The sequence below is a fragment of the Miniopterus schreibersii genome (assembly GCF_964146895.1).
Source record: "Miniopterus schreibersii genome assembly, chromosome: X".
Classification (NCBI taxonomy): domain Eukaryota; kingdom Metazoa; phylum Chordata; class Mammalia; order Chiroptera; family Miniopteridae; genus Miniopterus; species Miniopterus schreibersii.
This window is the reverse complement of record NC_138104.1, coordinates 83,181,791-83,201,131: the sequence shown is the minus strand read 5'-3', so window position 1 is coordinate 83,201,131 and position 19,341 is coordinate 83,181,791. Positions and strand designations below refer to the sequence as shown.

General features: G+C 36.0%; 1 protein-coding gene across 5 annotated transcripts in view; it reads right to left on the bottom strand.

The window, feature by feature from the left end:
- Positions 1-19,341, bottom strand: part of RPGR (retinitis pigmentosa GTPase regulator) — a 51,243-nt gene that overhangs the window by 21,189 nt on the left and 10,713 nt on the right. For 4 of the 5 annotated variants that reach the window (XM_081125762.1, XM_081125765.1, XM_081125764.1 and 1 more), the window contains 6 exons: positions 14,544-14,699; positions 9,703-9,827; positions 7,109-7,291; positions 5,770-5,941; positions 798-895; positions 385-450 (listed from right to left, as the gene is read on the bottom strand). In XM_081125762.1, the coding sequence (XP_080981888.1) occupies positions 385-450; positions 798-895; positions 5,770-5,941; positions 7,109-7,291; positions 9,703-9,827; positions 14,544-14,699 (800 nt within the window). The remainder of the gene's footprint in view (positions 1-384; positions 451-797; positions 896-5,769; positions 5,942-7,108; positions 7,292-9,702; positions 9,828-14,543; positions 14,700-19,341) is intronic. The other variant, XM_081125763.1, reaches the window with a different exon arrangement.

Genomic DNA, 19,341 nt, shown 5'->3' with positions numbered 1-19,341 from the left:
ATTCTGTAAGGTCAGCACAGTTACTCATCCAAAGTAATACTCAAGTAAAGTCTGAGAGCCACTCTGATAAACAGTAGGCTCTTCCAATGCTTAAAAACTACAACAATAATCTTTGGTCTTAATGACAAGAAACTATGGCTATTCCAACTTTTTAAGTGACTGCAAAGAGCAAATTTCAGCATTGGAATTCTGTTAATCTTGTTGCATCATAGAAAATACACACCAACAGAACAAGCCAAAATTGAGGCGATCTACATTGTATTCTTGTCCTTTCAATTCTGAAGTGAATGCTTACCTTTCTTATGTTCTTCCAGAAACCTTTCAAAGAGAAAAAATGTCAACTGTTCTTACCCGCCATAATAAAAATAACTCTGTATATTATACCTTTTGTTTTTGAATTGGTGATAATTTTAAAGACTTTTCATTGGAATTTAGGCTCATCATATGTGTCTGAAATAAATAAAAAAAAGTAAATGTTCTAAAAATAATAAAGACTACACATATACATATACATAATTATATATTTATACATTCTAAAAATATACATAAATAATGCAAAACAGTTCAGATAGTAATGTAATCAACTCACAATTGCATACTTATAATGTGAGGGTTGGAATTAATTTTATTGCATGTATCCTATACCTCAATAAGCCTGATTTAAAAATAACAAAATGAAACCAAAATAAAAAGAATTCTATGCATGTAACAGTATAGGAAGTACACACATACATACAAATACTTGATGAACTAAAATTCAAACTTATAGCTAGATACATAAATAAGAAAACCATTACCATATTTAAGACATCAGTAGTTTCTCCAAGGCTTTTTGAATCTGCTGATGAAGAACTGTCTGTATCCTTCGCTTTGGTCATTTTATCTTGAAAATAATCTGAATGATTAAAAGGGAAAAGAGAAAAACAGATTTCAAAGGAAAAGTGAAAGGCAGCTGGACAATAAACAGAAATTATTCTGTAATATAAAGTGCAGATATAATTTTATTGACGGTCCTTTAACCACATGTTAAGGGAATTGAACAGCATTCATTCACAGTGATAACAGGTTATAAAATTTATTTTTGAAAATTTGAAGATTTTGACACTGATGAGATAAATGCTTCATTCATATGAACAGGAAAACACTATTCCTTTGGAATAAATACTACCCAGGTATCAAGCACTGTAGGAGCCAGTCCACAAAAAGGGACCCAATGACCCACATCCTCCTGGTATGTATAACCCAGTGTAGTTTCTTTCCACATTTGACCAGATTGGTATGTATGGGCAATAAAATAAAGCTGACATAATTGTGATGTTATTGTGGTTTGTGTCTTGGTCCCACATGTTCTCTCTCTTTCTTGAATCACTTGCTCTGGGGGAAGCCATGTTGTGAACATCCCTAGGGAGAAGCCCATGTGCTGAGGGAGTGAAGCCCCCTGACAATGGCCATATGAGTGAGCATGGAAAAGGATCCTCCAGGCCCAGTCCAGCCTTCAGATGACTGCAGCCCCATCTTACAGCCTGTCTGCAACTTCATGAAATGCCCTGAGCCAGAACTACTCAGCTAGGCTGCTCCTGGATTCCTAATCCTCAGAAACTGTGTAAAATAATAAATATTTGTTGATTTAACCCTGTCAGTTTTAGGGTCATTTGTTATGTAGCAACAGATAACTAGTACAAGCACCCAGAAAATTTCATGGAAAACTGCAAGGTTATTATATCATAAATAGAAATTATAAGTTTTAATTATCTTTATCTTACAACTTTCTCAATTATTATACCTCCATTTAGCACTTGTATATTTATTTGAGAGGAGCTCCTTAATGAAGTCTTCACTAAAAATGCCAGTCCACACTGATCTCTCTTGTAAATTCATTCAATTCCAATGATTAAATAATCAGTTTGTGTTTGTTCCATGTGCAGTAATATGCAGAAGATATCAACTTAACTATTCTTTTTTGGGGAGTGCTATACTTTTAATTTTTCAATTACAGTTTACATTCAATATTATTCTGTATTAATTTCAAGTGTACAGCATAGTGGTTAGACGATCATATACTTTACAAAGTGCCCTCCCCCAATATTTCAAGTACCCACCTGACCCCATACTTAATGAACCTGTAGTTTAGAAGGGAATATAAAATATATGACATAGGGGAATGAGAAATCACATCTGAATGTTGGGAATCAGGAAATGTTTCACTAAGGAGGTACAGAGAATGGTGAGTAGAACTGTGAGAGACAGAGATGAAGGTGGACAAGGAAGAAAATGAAGCCTAGTGCTAACAGAAGCAGAGATGCTTGTATTAAAGGGTTACCATGTGCTGGGAACATATGTTTTTATATATGTTGGGTTAATTTCTTGACAACAAGAGAGGTAAGTATTATATGTCCATTTCACAAATGAATAAATTAAGGTTCAGTGACCCTTTTGGAACCAAGTGTCAATCTCAGGTCTGCCTTTCCACTGAGTTTGACTGTAAAGAGATCAGTTTGATCAAAATCAAGGGTTGGCAAACTTCTGTAAAAGGCCATAAAGTAAACATTTTAGGTTTTGTAGCCATACAGTCTCTGTCCTAACTAATCAAACTCTGCCACAGTAGTGTGAAAGCAGCCATAAACAATACATTAAAGGAATGGACATGACTGAGTTCCAATAAAACTTTACAAAAACGGAGCTGTCCAGATTTGGGTCATGGGCTATAGTTTGTAGACTTGTGACCTCAATTATGGTTATAGAAAAAGACAATTGAGAGATGAATCTAGAAAAGCAGGTGGGAGTCATATGGGAAAATTTACACTTATTTTAAAAAATATTAGGGAACTTTTCAACACACTAGAACAGAAAGGAACTAAACTGCAACTGAGGAAGATTAATATATAAAGTGCCAAGAAGATAGACTGGAGGGCAGAGAATGGGTCTGAAAAATCAACAGTAGGTCATTTGAGCTCATGGCCTTGCCTTATACTTGACTGAGAAACTAGAACTCATCAGACCTGATCGACTTTATCTTCTCACCAGAAAATGTACACATTTACCTATATTTTCCTATTAAAATGTAGGATGTCTTTCTTCTTACCAAAGGCTGTTCTGAATGTCAGTCCCTCCTGTCTTCTCAGGAGCTCTGCACCTTTGGTTATACCCTCTCTCTCATGTGCTACCAATCTCTCTGGGACTACTGGCTTATGTCCATTAGCACACGAAGATGCTCTAATATTTCCCATTGACCCCACATCTCCTTCTAGCTGCCAGTCCACTCCTTTGCTCCTCTTCATTACTCAAATATGCAAAAGAATTTATCTACACACCCTATCTACACTTCACTTCTTCATTTCTCATTCATACCTCAATTCTTAACATTCTGGATTCTGCCCTGATCTTTCCCTGGAACTACTCTTGTCAAGACTACCAGTAATCTCCATGACATTAAGTCCATGGGATATTCCTTTGAGCTCTGTTTCCTTGACTTTTGCACAGTACTTTGAATTCATGACCTTACTCTATCCTAATTTCCCTCCTCCTACCCAACAGGCTGAGTAGGCTGAGGAAGGCTTCTTTGCTGGCTATTCCTCCTCTACCCTCTAAGTGTTAGATGTCCTCAGGACTAAACCCTGGCCTCTCTTCTCTTCCTACTCTACCCTCTAACAGGTGATTTCACCAACTTTCATGGGTTGTAAATCCATTCTATGTTGATGGTTTCCAAATTTGTATCTCTAGCCCAGACCTCTTTCCTGAATTTTAGGCTTGCATTTCCAACTGCCTGCTTGATATTTTTGCTTGGATGTCTCACAGATATCTCAAGCTCAATTTTAATTTTTCCATTCAAACTTGTCAACCACCCTCCTGTCTAGGAATCATCCTTGACTCTTCCCTTTCCTTCACATCTATATGTAATCCATTAACAGGTACTTTCAATCTGCCCCCTTCTCTTCATCTCTACTGTAAACACCTTGGTCCATACATCATTATCTCTTACAAAAAGCACCTAAGTATTCTTCCTACCTCCACTCTGGCTGCCCTACAGTTCACACAGAAGCAAGTGATCCTCTTAAAATTAAATTGGATCGGAACACCTCACTTTACTATTTAAAATCCTTTAATGACTTTCAATTGAACTTAAAAAAAACACTCAAATAAAATTGGCTTGTCATGGCATATAAAACCATGAACAATTTGTCACTGTCTTTCTCCAACATCATTTTGTCCTGCCTTTAAACCTCATTCTCTAGCCCCAATGGCTATCTTTCCTTTCCTTATAACTGCCGCTGAATCTTTATGTATATTATTTTCTTTGCCTGGAATACAAATACCATTTCTCTTTGTGTGGCTATCTTTCCTATCCTTTGTTTTACCTTAATTGTCACCTTCTCAACAAGGTCTTCCATGACCACCTTTCCTCTATGATAAACACTGAAGTCTGCAAATAACTAAGAAAAAGTCGTATATGTTGGATACAACTTTCAAAATACTTTTCATTATGACAGTTTTAGCAAACAGTCACAAAAAGATGAGGAATGGCTTTTCCTTTTGATCTAGCTACAAAATTCTATATATCTTCACATTCAAATCTTAAAATGGGAAACAACTTCCCCAAACCATAAACTTCTCTTTTCCTTGTCCACACTTGTCAGAATCTACTTTTCTTGTGTACAGGACTAAAGAGTGTCAGTGATTTTTTTTTTTAATCTTGAAAAGAAACATCCAAAAGTTCTGGGTGAGATGTGGGAAACCGGATCATTATCAAGGTCCTAGATTTAGATAATATCCCATTACCATGGCTCACAAATCTTACCTGAATTCCTGATCTTTTATTACCTCAACTTTCTGTTAAGGTTCCTGATCCCTAAAATACTAAAAATTTATCTGTGCCATAGTCCTTAATCCCTGATGCTCAGATTATCTTCTTAATTCCAATGCTACTGCTTACTCTGATCTCCTGGTCTTGGCTTTTTGTCCTGCCCCTATCATCCAAGCACATGCCCTAAAGTAACATATACATACTCCTAAGATACACAAATGTCTGTAAACAAAATTATTAAGAAGAGGTGTATAATAATTTAAGAGATGGAGTTACAATTTAAAACATGAAAGCTATATCTAATAAGTAGTAAGGTAGAGGTATTAATAATAGCCATGAATATATTTACTAAGGGGTTCCTAGATACAAGGCTCAATGCTAAGTATTTTATATGCCTTATTTAACTGTCACAATCACTCTCTAAAGTAGGTATTATTAAACTCATTTCAAAGATAGGGAAACTGATATTTAGAAAAATTAAGCAACTTTTCTGAAGTCAGTCACATAGTTAATAAATGTCAGTGCTGTCATCTGGTCCCAGATCAATTTAACTCCATACAACAGGCTCTTAACCACTATGCTATACTGGCCAAATGCAGAACCTCACATAGGTCCAGAAGACCTGCATTCAAACCCATTCACTTCATTTATAAGCTGAGCAACCTTGGACAAGACACTCAATCTCTTCAAGCCTTGCTTTTCTCATCTATAAAAATAAAGAATATAACTCCTTCCTAATTCATGGAGTTGCTTCAGGGTTTAAACGAGATAATGTAAGCTAAGGTACTACGTATGCTAAACATTGCTTGCTATTTGTAAGAGCATTCTAGGATTTGAGTTCAAATAAGAGATGTCAATCTTTAGAAAGAAAACAATTTAACTAGAGAAAACATCTTGGGGTTAACATGAAAACAGGAATAAAATGTATATTTTTTCTGAGATCAGGCAGAGTATCTATCAAATATTACCTGGTTCCATGAGCTTCATGGGGTCCTCCCTTTCAGTCATAATTTTCTCTAGCAGATTACTTGTAGATACACAAAAAGGAACTGAACTTGGGGAAAAATCAACAGGTGAACCAAGAGTCCCTCTAATTGGAGGTAGCGACTGTGTCATTTGAAGAGAATCTGGGGATCTCTCCTTTAAAATAAGAAGTTAAATAAACTGTTAAATGATGTTATATATTTAATACAGACATCAAATACCCTGTTGTTGCTAAAAATATTTAAGAGAAAGAGTTCAAAGTTGGCCAACATCCCACACCATTCACTTTATATAATCCCCAATGGCTCAAAACTGTTCTGTTCTTTTGCCCCTGTGTCAAAGTTGCTCTAAATTGTTAATATGAAAGCCTGTTTTTCACATGATGAGGAAAAGTATGTTTGTTTTCTCTGCCTTTATTAAGAAACAAAAAATTACTCATGAGACATAAACAACAACTACAAAATGCTTACGGGATATTTCTCAATCTTTCCATAGATACTTTTTCATAACAAAAAGTCAAACTTGCCCAGCTGGTGTTGCTCAGGGGTTGAGCTTTGACCCGTTAACCAAGAGGTCACTGGATCAATTCCTGGTCAGGGACAAGCCCAGGTTGCAGGCTCTATCCCAAGTAGGAAGCATGCAGGAGGCAGCCGATCTACATATGCTGTTTCTATCTCTCTCCCTTCCTCCCTCTCTAAAATCAATAAAAACATTAAAAAGATCTAACCCTAAAAAAAGGTCAAACTTAACCTTTTACCTCAAAAGGAATACATTTTGCAACTTAAACAAATTTTTTTAAAAAGGAATGTCTGCTGTAAAAATTATTTGGCATTTTAATTTTTTAAAAATAATACTATCATTGAAATAATTTTAAAACCCAGAATAAGACACTTTAAATTTAATTGAGAAAAAATATCCCCTCTCTCAAACTGAAGTCCTGATTCTTTGATTTCCATGTTTCATTGTTTACAGGTTATAACCTTCCACTGCTCATGAGGTATAACTAGAAGATAAAAGCAAAGTAAAAGTCAATCCACATACAGTTGAGAAAACAACACAGTATTCAATCTGAGGTGATTAAGAGAGTGATAAGTATCACTGTCTATAAGCCAAGGTTATTCAGAATTATTTGAATTTTCTAATTTATATGTTTAACAGCTTAACTGAGTTCCCTTTAAAAGCTTATAAGCCCTCAACTCTAATAATTTTATTTAGTAACTGTATCTAACAAGACCCTTCATAGATTAAAAAATGGATTTTTTTCTTCTAGTTTTCTTTGCAGTACTAGAAAATACTATTACATAGATTACGCCACAAGTGTACCCTCTCTCTTCGACGCACTCGTGCTGATAAAGTCCTATGCAGTACATTTCCTGAGGTCAGGTCGCTGATGGGCAAAGAAGTTGCTTCAGGTATGCAGGAATCACTAATTTCCCCAAGTTCAATTCTTTCTAGAACAAGTCGTGGAGTGGCAAAAACTACCATGTGACATCCACCACAGGCAACCTGCAGTATAAATCCACAGATAAATTAATTGACACTGGTTTCTAACACAAATAAGTTTTTAACAGTTTTTAGCTACAAAACATTTACTTTTAGTAGACGACTATACTGAATATCTACAGACATACATACACACACACACACACATATACACATACATATATATGAATTATAATATACAGTTCACCCTTGAACAACACAGGTTTGAACTACACAGGTCCACTTCTATGTTGATTTTTTAAAATAAATAGACATTAAAACAGTATGTATACATTGACAGTTGGCCCTCCATATCCCTGGGTTTCACATCCATGGATTCAACCAATTGGGGATTGAAAACAGTATTTCTGATCCACAGCTAGGAATCTGAAGATGGAGAGGGCCAACTGCATGCATTGTTATAGCCATTTTATATAAGGTACTTGAATATTTGTGGATTTTGGTATCTGTGACAGGTACTGGAACCAATCCCCTGCGGATACCAGAGGATGATTGTAGTTAAGTTTTTGGGAAGTCAAAAGTTATACATGGGTTTTCTAATTTGTGGGTTCAGCGCCCGTAACCTCTGAGTTGTTCAAGGGTCAAACACATATTCTTTAAACACTATGATTGAAGATTAGAACAAGTTTAACACACCATTTTACTTCCAATTTGATACCAAATAGAGAAAAAACTATTTGATATAGTATAGAGAAATAAACGAAATGTAATGTTACAATTCTCCTTACAAGTTAGAAAATGTTATTTTAATCTGAGAGCAACACGTTAATTACTTGAAAAAATTACTCAGAGAAATTCTACTTGGAAAAAGGTAATCCAAGAATAAATCAGTCTCTTGGGCTAATTCTGTCTCCAAGCCTTTTTCTCTATATGAACATTTTTTAAAAGTCCTTAAAACAAAATGCAAGCATGCACAATGATGGAACAATGAAAAATAAAATCAACATTCAAAGAATTTTGAGAAATAACTGATTTCCAATAAAGTCCTTAAAAACCCACTGTGTAGTATTTGAAATATATATATATTTAGCAACTTTATAGTGTACATGGTAGCATAATCTGAACCTTTCCTTTATAATATTTTCAAAGTTAAAATTTATATATTTTTATAACACTTTAAAAAATGATCTTCTCTATAAGACTATAAGCTTAGTAAATGAGGATTTGATTCTTTTCTTCATCACTATATGCTTTGTACTATTCATAGTCAGTATCTTGTTCAGAGCAGGGGTTCATTAAGTGGGTATCAAATTAAAGAATGGAAATATTCTATAGTATAAGGCACAGAGTTTTTGGAGAACAAATTTCAAATGATATAATCATCACTCAAGAAACAGAATTTTCAAGTCTGTAGTTCTTAATTGGCAAAAGTTTTAGAAACAACAGATACAAAATGCCTGCTGATGATAATACGGAAACAATACCTTCTTATCCAAATAACAGTTAGCCAACAAAACATGCTTTCAAAACTATTAATTATCAGATTTTCTCTTGTGCAGAATTTGAGTCTTAGTAATATCTAATTCAACAAATATTTATAGATGACTACTATGAGTAAGGTACCCTGCTGAAGCTATAGTAGTCACAAAGCTTTTAGGTATGGCACAATCCTGGCTTTAAAGAGACATATGAAAATAAAATAGAAGAGTCAAGACTAGGGCAAAAAGGAAGATGGTAAAGGAGGAAAATTAGACTTAGCCAGTTTTGCTCAGTGGTTAGAGCATTGGCCTGCAGACTGAAGGGTCCCAGGTCTGATCCTGGCCAAGGGCACGTACCTCCGTTGCAGGCTGGATCCCTGGCCCTGGTCAGGGTATATGTGGGAGGCAACCAATTTATGTCTTTGTCTCTCTGTCTCTCTTTCTCTGTGTCTCTTTCTCTCTCCCCTTTCCACTCTCTCTGAAAAGCAATGGAAAAAATATCCTTGTGTAAGGATTTAAAAAAATAATAAAAAGAAAAGAGAGAGAGAGAGAGAGAGAGAGAGAGAGAGAGAGAGAGGAGGAAGGGGGAAGGGGGAAGGGGGAAGGGGGAAGGGGGAAGGGGGAAGGGGGAAGGAGGGAAGGAGGGAAGGAGGGAAGGAGGGAAGGAGGGAAGGAGGGAAGGAGGGAAGGAGGGAAGGAGGGAAGGAGGGAAGGAGGGAAGGAGGGAAGGAGGGAAGGAGGGAAGGAGGGAAGGAAGGAAGGAAGGAAGGAAGGAAGGAAGGAAGGAAGGAAGGAAGGAAGGAAGGAAGGAAGGAAGGAAATTATCAATCAGTGACATGATGTCTGACATTTGCTTATTTAGGAAACAAATATATTTATTAGATATAGCCATGATATTCTTTCATATAAACATAAAAGTAATTATTTTCTATAAAATACTAAAAGGCTCAAATAAAGGAATATGAAAATAGAAACAGCAAAATGCAGTACCCTTACCAAATAAACTCTAAATCTCAAAAAATTAGGGCACAAAGTAGGAACAAACTGATTGGTAAAATTCTCCATTCCAAGTCCTAATTTTCCATATCGACCATCTCCAAAAGTATACATACGGCCTATATCTAAAATGCAAAGAAGAGTTATTTAAGTGTTATTTGTATGAATATATTTGTAGATAGACTAATATATTAATTTGCATTGCAATTTTAATTTTCCCCTCACATTCTGCATTGAATTTATCCTGATCCACTGATGTTTCCATACTGTCTATGGTCTCTGTGGTCCTACATATAACATTAGACAATAGATACTCTGAGAATAAATCACTAAGCCCTTGGGGGTTTATGAAGTTAAAACCCAGTTGTGTGAGCAGCAGCAATCCAGCATGAGATTTCATGATAGACACCATCTTCTCAAGAGGAAGGAGATTTTGTATTCTGACCCCCTACATCCCAATACAATCTATTTTCTTTTTTCCTCAGTTCATTGACAAGATCAGGGTTTCTCAACCTTGGCACTGCTAACATTTAGGGCAGGATAATTCTTGATTGTGTGGGTTTGTCCTATGCACTGTAGGATGCTTAGCAGCATCCCTGACCTCTACTTACGAAATGCCCATAGAATACCCCACCTCTGCAGTTGTGACAATCAAAAATGTCTCTAGACATTGCCATGTGCCCCTAGGGGGACAAAATCACCATTTGTGGAAAACTACTGCTTAGATCAATCCAGCCATCTCTTTTACTAGTTCTGCTCTTGGACTGTGGAATGCTGCTGATAGAAATCCCATAAACCAACCATGTCGACTGATCCCTATACCAATACTGGGTGTCCCCTATATAGGTGGGCCCACAATGATGAAGTAACCTTGTTGCTTCTCTCACTGCCATAGTAGCTATTCTGAACCTTCACTCCTCAAGCCCTTACTTCATAACCTCCATCTCAAGTGGGGTAAGTGCCATGGAAGCAAAAGTAAAGGAAAAGGTGCCAGTATGGGTGCAGAGGAGGGGGATCTCCCATTAGTCTGGGGATTAGGGAAGGCTTTCAAACTGGAGCATAGAGTTTAGCTGCAAGAAGAAGGGAGCAGAGAATCTTCCAGGCAGAGTCAACAGTATAAAGGCTCTAAATCAAAATTAAAAATGGAACTTCCTTTTGACCCAGTGATCCCACTTCTAGGAATATATCCTAAGAATCCTGAAACAATCAGAAAGAATATATGCACCCCTATGTTCACAGCAGCACAATTTACAATAGCTAAGATCTGGAAACAGCCCAAGTGCCCATCAGTAGATGAGTGGATAAAAAAGCTGTGGGACATTTATACCATGGAATACTATGCAGCTGTAAAGAAGAAGGATCTCGTACCCTTTATGACAGCATGGATGGACCTGGAGAATATTATGCTAAGTGAAATAAGTCAGGCAGAGAAAGACAGACATCACATGATCTCACTTATATGTCGAATCTAAAGAACTTAATAAACTGATGAACAAAATAGATTCAATGACATGGAAGTATGGATCAGACTGACGAATTTCAGAGGGAAGGAAGGGGGCTGGGTGGGGGAGGAAATTAACCAAAGAATTTATATGCATTTATGCAAAACCCAAGGACACAGACAATGGTGTGGTGAGGTACTGGGGAGGGGCAAGGGGAGGGGTGGAATGGGTCAATGGGAAGAAAAAAGTACATCTGTAATATTTTGAACAATAAAAATAAATAAATAAAAATAAAATAAATTTTAAAAAGGAAAAAACAGCATAGCCAAGAAGCTGAAAGGCAACCAAAGCACCTGTAGCACAAAGGGAGAGTGGTATGAGATGAAAAGGTAAGAAAGAACCACAACACAGAGGATCCTATTAGTTCATCTTAAGAATTTCTGAACTCTATCCTAAGGGCAATAATAAGCTCAATGAATGGTTTTAAGCTCTAGAATAATAAGATCACATTAGGGACTTCTAGGTTAAGATGGCAAAGTAAAATTGCATACTAAGAAAATCCAAGAGAACTGACTGAAAAATGACTAGAAATAACATAATTCAGTCAAGTTGGAAGTTCAAAAATATACAAAAATAAATAGATTCCCTGCATATCAGCAATAACCAGTGTTTAGACTCTAAATTTACATTCATAATTCTTACTATTATTTATTTCCTTTCTTTATATATATTCCTTATCATCTTTTTGCCTTCCTCATCTTTCCTTTGACCCTGATTTCTTTATCCAAAATATTTTTTAAGGTTTGCCCTTTTAATTTGATTACCTTTAGCCAGGAAAAAAATAAACTCTGATCCAAGCTGCCTGAATCCACTTCCAACCTCAAAGAGCTTTTTAAAACATAAGCCACTGGCTATAATGCGGAACTGGGAACTCACTACATACCTCTCATTAATCCTGGAGAAAAAAATATTTATAACACATGTGCCCTGGGGAGGAGTCATGAGCAAAAAGGCAAACAAAGTTAATGTTCAATCATTTGTGCTATAACTTCTTTCATCAGGAGGAAAGGTATTGTGAAAGTTTAACCAAGTAATCTCATTGTATGTTAGATGATTCATAATGTGTGTATTTACCATCAATGGCAATTTAGAATTGATGAAAAATGGCAGTAAGGGCAGAGAAACTAAGATTAAGATCCTGCAGTAAGGAATATATACATATCAACAACAATCCTAGGACTATGAATGGTGATTCTCTACATTGTATATACATATTCTATTTCATGCTATATTAACAAAGATCAACACTTGAAAATGGGCAGGTAGGTCTCTTTGAAAGGTTCGTTGGGGAAGAAAAGACAGTGAATGGTAGTACCTCGTATTTACTGACTCCTAGTTCCCCTAACCAGACACCATTAGATGAGCTCCACTTGTAGCAGTAGCTTTTTTGAAAGGAAAAAAATGTAGAAATACTGATATCTGAATTATTCTAAAATACTATATGATTTCTAACTTTTTAATGCTTTACTTCATTTTTAGATAGAAATGTGAGCTGGAAGTAGTGAAATTACAGAGCCTTTTGTTCTAAAGCAATTAAAATTGTGGAGTATATCAACTACCTATAAGTAACTAAGTTAGTCATTTTAGGGAAGGATCTTTATTGAGTCCTACATTAGCAGCACCTAGTTTCTGAAGTTGATAAGTCGGCCCAATGTAGCATCTCCCTGGATAAAGAAGAAAGTACAGAGTGGAAGAAGATCTAAAGGATGCAGGTATTCACTTAATCATCTTGGAGGCGCCTTTCTCTCTATCACTGTGGAGCAAGTAGGAAAGGGTCACTCCTGAAAATGCCTCCTAGTAGCAAAAGCATCATAAGAATTTACTGGCAAGGATGTGGAGAAAAAGGAACCCTAGTACCTTCCTGGTGGAAATGCAGACTGGTACAGCCGCTAGGGAACACAGTGTGGAGTTTCCTCAAAAAATTAAAAATGGAATTTCCATTTGACCCAGTGATCATGCACTTCTAGGAATATATCCTAAGAATCCCAAAACAACAATCAGAAAGAATATATGTACCCCTATGTTCATAGCAGTACTATTTACAATAGCTAGGATCTGGAAACAGCCCAAGTGCCCATCAGTAGATGAGTGGATAAAAAAGCTGTGGGACATTTACACGACGGGATACTATGCAGCTGTAAAAAAGAAGAATCTCGTACCCTTTGAGACAGTATGGAAGCACCTGGAGATTATTATGCTAAGTGAAATAAGTCAGAGAAACACAAATATCACATGATCTCACTTATATATGGGACCTAATGAACACAATAAACTGATAAACTAAATAGATCCAGAGGCATGGGAGCATGGAACAGATTGACAAATCTCAGAGGGAAGGGGAAGGGGGAGTGGGAAGAGATTAACCAAAGAATTTATATGCATATACGCATTGCCCATGGTCACAGACAATAGTGCGGTAAAGGCCTGGGCTGGGGTGGGAATCAGGTGGAGGGGGGCAATATGGGAAAAGAGGGGAAAGTTTTACAGGATACTCTCAAAAATAAAGATAAAAAAAGAATTTACTCAGTCTGAATGTAGCTCTTTCAGACTGAACAGGGAGAATGTTGTTGTTTTTTTACTCCCATTTTATTTTACTTTTTAAATTTATCTTTATTGTTGAAAGTATTACAGATGTCCCCATTTTTCCCCCCATTGACCTTTTCCTTCCCACTCCACCCCTTCCCTAGGATTCACCTCACTATTATCTGTGTCCATGGGTTATGCATGTACGCATATAAATTCTTTGGCTAACCTCTTGCAGCCTCCTCCTTCCCTCTGAGAATCCTCAGTCTGTTGCATGCTTTCATGTCTCTGGCTCTATTTAATTTGTGAGTTTATTTAAAATAAGTTTTTTTCTAGTGAACAGAGCTGGGAAATATAAATTATACACCTGAAACCCACATAATTTTATTAATCAATTTCACCCCCCAAATTTAATAAAAATTAAAATAATAATAATAGTAATAGGTATGTGGATACACACAAAATAAGTTTTTTCTTGTAAGACTTTTCCCTCTGGCCTGAGAAGAGTTAAGAACCTCCAGGCTAATACAATTTCAAAACAATTCCAGCTTTCTGCCAAAGTATAATGCTATGGTCTTATCTCTGACACTGTTGACATATTCTGAAGTTCTAAATCTTTCAATCATTTACATTGAAATTAAACTGAATTAAACTCTAAAAGGAGTTTACAACTTTATATTCTGGCATATTAAACAAGGAATTCAATTTCTGTTACTAATTCCTTTGTTTAAGTTAGATACATTAATTCCATATGGTATTTATTTTGTAATAAAATATACCCAGTTCTATAAATATATACCAGAAATCTGATCTTACCTGTTATCAAAGCTGTATGATTTTCTCCACAGGAAATATAAGTTATTTTGTGGTCCTTAACAGATTCAATGATTTTTGGTTCCGCAGTTTCAAACACAAAAGTGCCAAGACCCAGCTGGCCAAACTGTCCCAGCCCAAAGGTGTACACAGCTTTCTCTGAAAGGGAAGGGGAAAATACAAGAAAAGGTTTGAGGGAAGTGGACACTGTCAACATTAGATCTAGAAAAGCTGATATTCAACCTTTCACAATGAAGGTTAAGTATCTCTGAAAGAATGCCCATACAATACCCAATACTTAGGTATACATTTTTCAGTGATGAAGGAAGAAGAAAAACGACAAGGTACAGAATTATAAAAATAAAAATAAAAACAAAAAACTCTTTCATTTAAGAATATTACATATAACAACTAATATAATTTTTGGTCATATCACCTTTGTAACATTTAACAACGTAATTCAATGTCAATAAATAATACTATAGCAGAAAAACAGATTTCTTAGTTCGCTTCAGGTCAATACTACTCTAATTTCATAAAATACATTTTGATTTCATGACTAGTAACTTGTTGCCTTGTAGAGATCTTAAGTTTGTCCAAGCATAATCTGTAGAAGTTAAGTTCTTATTTTTCTTGAGATCCAGATTTAATTGAAGAACCCATCATATAATCAGGCCTTTCTTGTCTTTTAGTAACTGACATACAAGATAACATCTATCACGCTGCCTTACTGTCTCCAAGTTCCAGTCTGACACTTTCTCAATAGCAGTCTATTGTTTCTCTGATTCTAAGGAAAAACGAATCATACCATCACTACAACAAGTAGCTGTATTCTCTAATCTACCACACCCACATTTAAATATTATGTTTTTTAAAAAATCATCAGCAATGAACTAATTTAAATTATCTTTGAAGTATTTTAATGAATGATAACTAACTAGATTTTAAGATCAGAGTTATAGACAAAAGGAAAATCAAAGCTGGGGAAGACCCCCATAGAATCACCTAATTCAAGCCCTTTCCTGAAGGGAATAATTTAGAACAAATGGTTTGCTCTTCTTTCCTTAAAGGTCTTGCAAAGTATTCTATAACTGTTGGGTATTCAATTTAGTACTTAGTAAAACTAATGGTCAATATATTCTTCAGGGCCATTTCTTCATTGGGACTAAATATTTAACCTTTCTGTCCACACTGCTCCAGAACACAGGTTTCTCATCAGGGCTATCTCATAATAAAGCTCGCACAGGTCCATGGAGAAATGTCAAAAATAGGTATAGGCAGACTTCAGAGTGCTTTGAGTCTTTGTCTGATCTGCTTCTGGACCTAGGCCTGAAAAAGCAGACTTTAGTGTACATCTAGGTCCTCTCCAAACACACTCAGCCCCAACAGAGGTCACCTCAAGCCATGGATTGTTGATAGCTCCAAATAGGGTACTCAAAGCCAGACACAAACAGTGTCTGACATTGGCCTGCACCAGAGACCGTCCAAAAATACTGATAGTCCTAGCAGGCCTACCTAACACATAAAAACAAACCCAAATAGGGAGGCGAAATGGGGAGATAAAAAACCAAGCCCCAAATGAAAGAACAAGAGAAGTCTCCAGAAAAAGAGCTAAATGAAATGGAGATAAGCAATAACTCAGATACAGACTTCACAATACTGATTGTAAGGATGCTCAACAGAAGGAAAAAAGATATGGAAACTATGAAGGAAATGAAAAATGGCATAGCAGAAATAAAGAATACATTGGGAGGAATAAACAGCAGATTACAGGAAGCTGAGGATTGGATCAGTGAATTAGAAGACTGGGTAGAAAAAAATCATTCAGAGATCCAAAAAGAAGAAACAATTAAAAAACAGGAGGACAGTCTAAGGGAGCTGTGGGACAACATGAAACGTAACAAATTTCGAATCATAGGAATGCCAGAGGAGGTCGAAAGTAAGCAAGGATTAGAGAATCTGTTTAAAGAAATAATGGCAGAAAACTTCCCTAATCTGGTCAAGAAAAAAGTAACACAAGTTCAGGAGGCACAGAGAGTCCCAAGCAAGAAGAATCCAAAGAGGCCCATGACAAGATACATCATAATTAAAATGCAAAAAATTTAAGACAGAGAATATTAAAGGCAGAAAGAGAAAAGCAACCTGTTACCTACAAAGGAGCCCCCATAAGGCTGTCAACTGACTTCTCATCAGAAACTCTACAGGCCAGAAGGGAATGGTATGAAGTATTCAAGGTAATGCAAAACAAGGATCTGAAACCAAGACTACTCTATCCAGCAAAGCTATCATTCGAAATAGATAGTGAAATTAAGAGCTTCCCAGACCAAAAAAAAAAAAAAAAAAAGGCTAAAGGAGTTCATCACCACAAAACCAGCATTGCAAGAAATATTAAAGGGTCTGCTATAATAATAATAATAAATAGAGAAACAGGCATAAAGAATTAAATGGCAATAAAGAAAGGCCTATCAATGATAACCTCAAGGATTTTAAGGGAGAGATCAACAGCAATACAGTCATAGTTGGGGACTTTAACACCTCACTGACTTCACTTGATAGATCTTCCAGACAAAAAGTCAACACAGAAACAGTGACTCTAAATGGCACACTAGATCAGATGGATTTAACTGATATTTACAGAACATTACACCCCAAAGCTGCATAATATACATTCCTCTCAAGTGCACATGGGTCACTCTCAAACATAGACCATATGTTAGGACACAAAACCAATCTCTACAAGTTCAAGAAGACTGAAATCATATCAAGCATCTCAGATCACAATGGTATGAAATTAGAAATCAACTACAGTAAAAACAGTCAAAAACAGTCAAACACATGGAGGCTAAATAACAGGTTATTAAACAATGGAATGGGTTACCAATAAGATCAAGAAATAAATAAAAAACTTCCTGGAAACAAGTGAAAATGAACACACAACAACCCAAAATCTATGGGACACAGCGAAAGCAGTCCTAAGAGGAAAGTTCATAGCACTGCAGGCCTACCTCAAAAAGCAAGAAAAATTTTAATAAACTATCTAACCCTACAACTTAAAGAATTAGAAAGCTCCCCAGTGAAACCGTCCAGACAAGGGTTTTTGTTTGCTGGGAGTTTTTTTTATTGCTGCTTCAATGTCATCACTTGTTATTAGCCTATTCAGGTTTTCTGATTCTTCCTGATTCAGTTTTACATGATCTCACTCATATGTGGAATCTAATAAAACAAAATAGACTGAGAAACAAAATAGATCCAGAGACACAGAAGCATGCAACAGACTGATGAATCTCAGTGGGAAGGCAGGGGTGGGGGAGTGGGTGCGGAGAGATTAATCAAAGAATTTATATGCATATATGCATAAGCCATGGACACAGACAATAGTGTGGTGAAGGCCTGGGGGGTGGCGGATGCAGGGTGGATGGGATCAATGGGGGGGAAAAGGGGGGTATTTGTAATACTTTCAACAATAAAGATAAATTTTTTAAAATATATTTCTAAATTTAGAGTGAAAGCTTTGAAAGAAATTACTTCTAACTTTGAAAAAGATTCCATCTGGAAATTGTAATTCTAGTAAACCATAGCTTAATAAGCATGACAGAGGCTAGAAAAAGAAGTTAAGGAAAAGCTATGTAAGAGAGGAAAATCTAAAGATAAAATATTGCTCCATCACCTTGCAATATTAAGCATATCATCTGAGAATTGGATATTATTTAAAACTTGTCTAGAATACTTCTAACTTATGGTTACTGAAGATTAACGGTGATTTCAGAAACTGTGCATTTCTTTTTAACTAAAAAAATGATAATTCACAAATTTAGGAACAGCAATTTAGTAAACATATTATTAAGTAGTAAGCATATCTTAATATATTAACTAGAATCCTGAGAAATGTCATGTCATACCAAATACAAAATTCAGAAGCCCAAAACAATATTACTATGAAGGTTCTAACTTTCTTTTATTATCTGTAAACTGAAAATCTTAACACTTTTTAATGAATTACTATAACAGAACATAAAAATCATAAAGAAATCACCAAGTTATACATGGTGTATGCCACAAAGAAAACAAGTATCAATGACTGTAGAAAATATCATGAAAAGGGAGCTTCTCCAAAAGAAAATATTTCAGAAAAAGTATCAATTTTAGATAAATATGGAATATATATACACGTATATATGCAAAATATATATATTTCCATACACATATGGAAAACAGTTTGTCCTGAAAAATGAGCTAAATACAGTGTCATTTCCTGCCATTAAAGGTGTTAAGACCATGAAAATATCAATTATGTAGGCAAAAACAATTCAACAAGATTCATTTTTTTCTCCTTAAGAAATTCTTCCATAGGCCAGAAATGTATACAGGAATAAAAGGTGAAAATCTTAATAGAAAAAGACTCAAGGTCAATTTATATAAGCTATCTAAAATAGCAGAAACTAGCGTGGTGGTTGCCAGGAGCTGGGAGGGGTGGGAAGAGAGCTGCTAATCAATGGTATAAAAGTTTCAGCCTTGCTGCCCAGCCGGGCATGGCTCAGCAGTTGAGCATTGACCTAGGATACAGGAGATCCAGGTTTGATTCCCAGTCAGGGCACATGCCTGGGTTGTGGGCTCGATCACCAGTCCCCCAGTCCGGAGCAGGCAGGAGGCAGCCGATCAATGATGACTCTATCATCACTGATGTTTCAACTCTCTCTCCCTCTCTCTTCTCTCTGAAACCAATAAAGATACATTAAAAAAAAAAAAAGTTTCAGCCATGCAAGGTAAGTTCAAGTGACTCACCATGCAACATTGTGCCTAT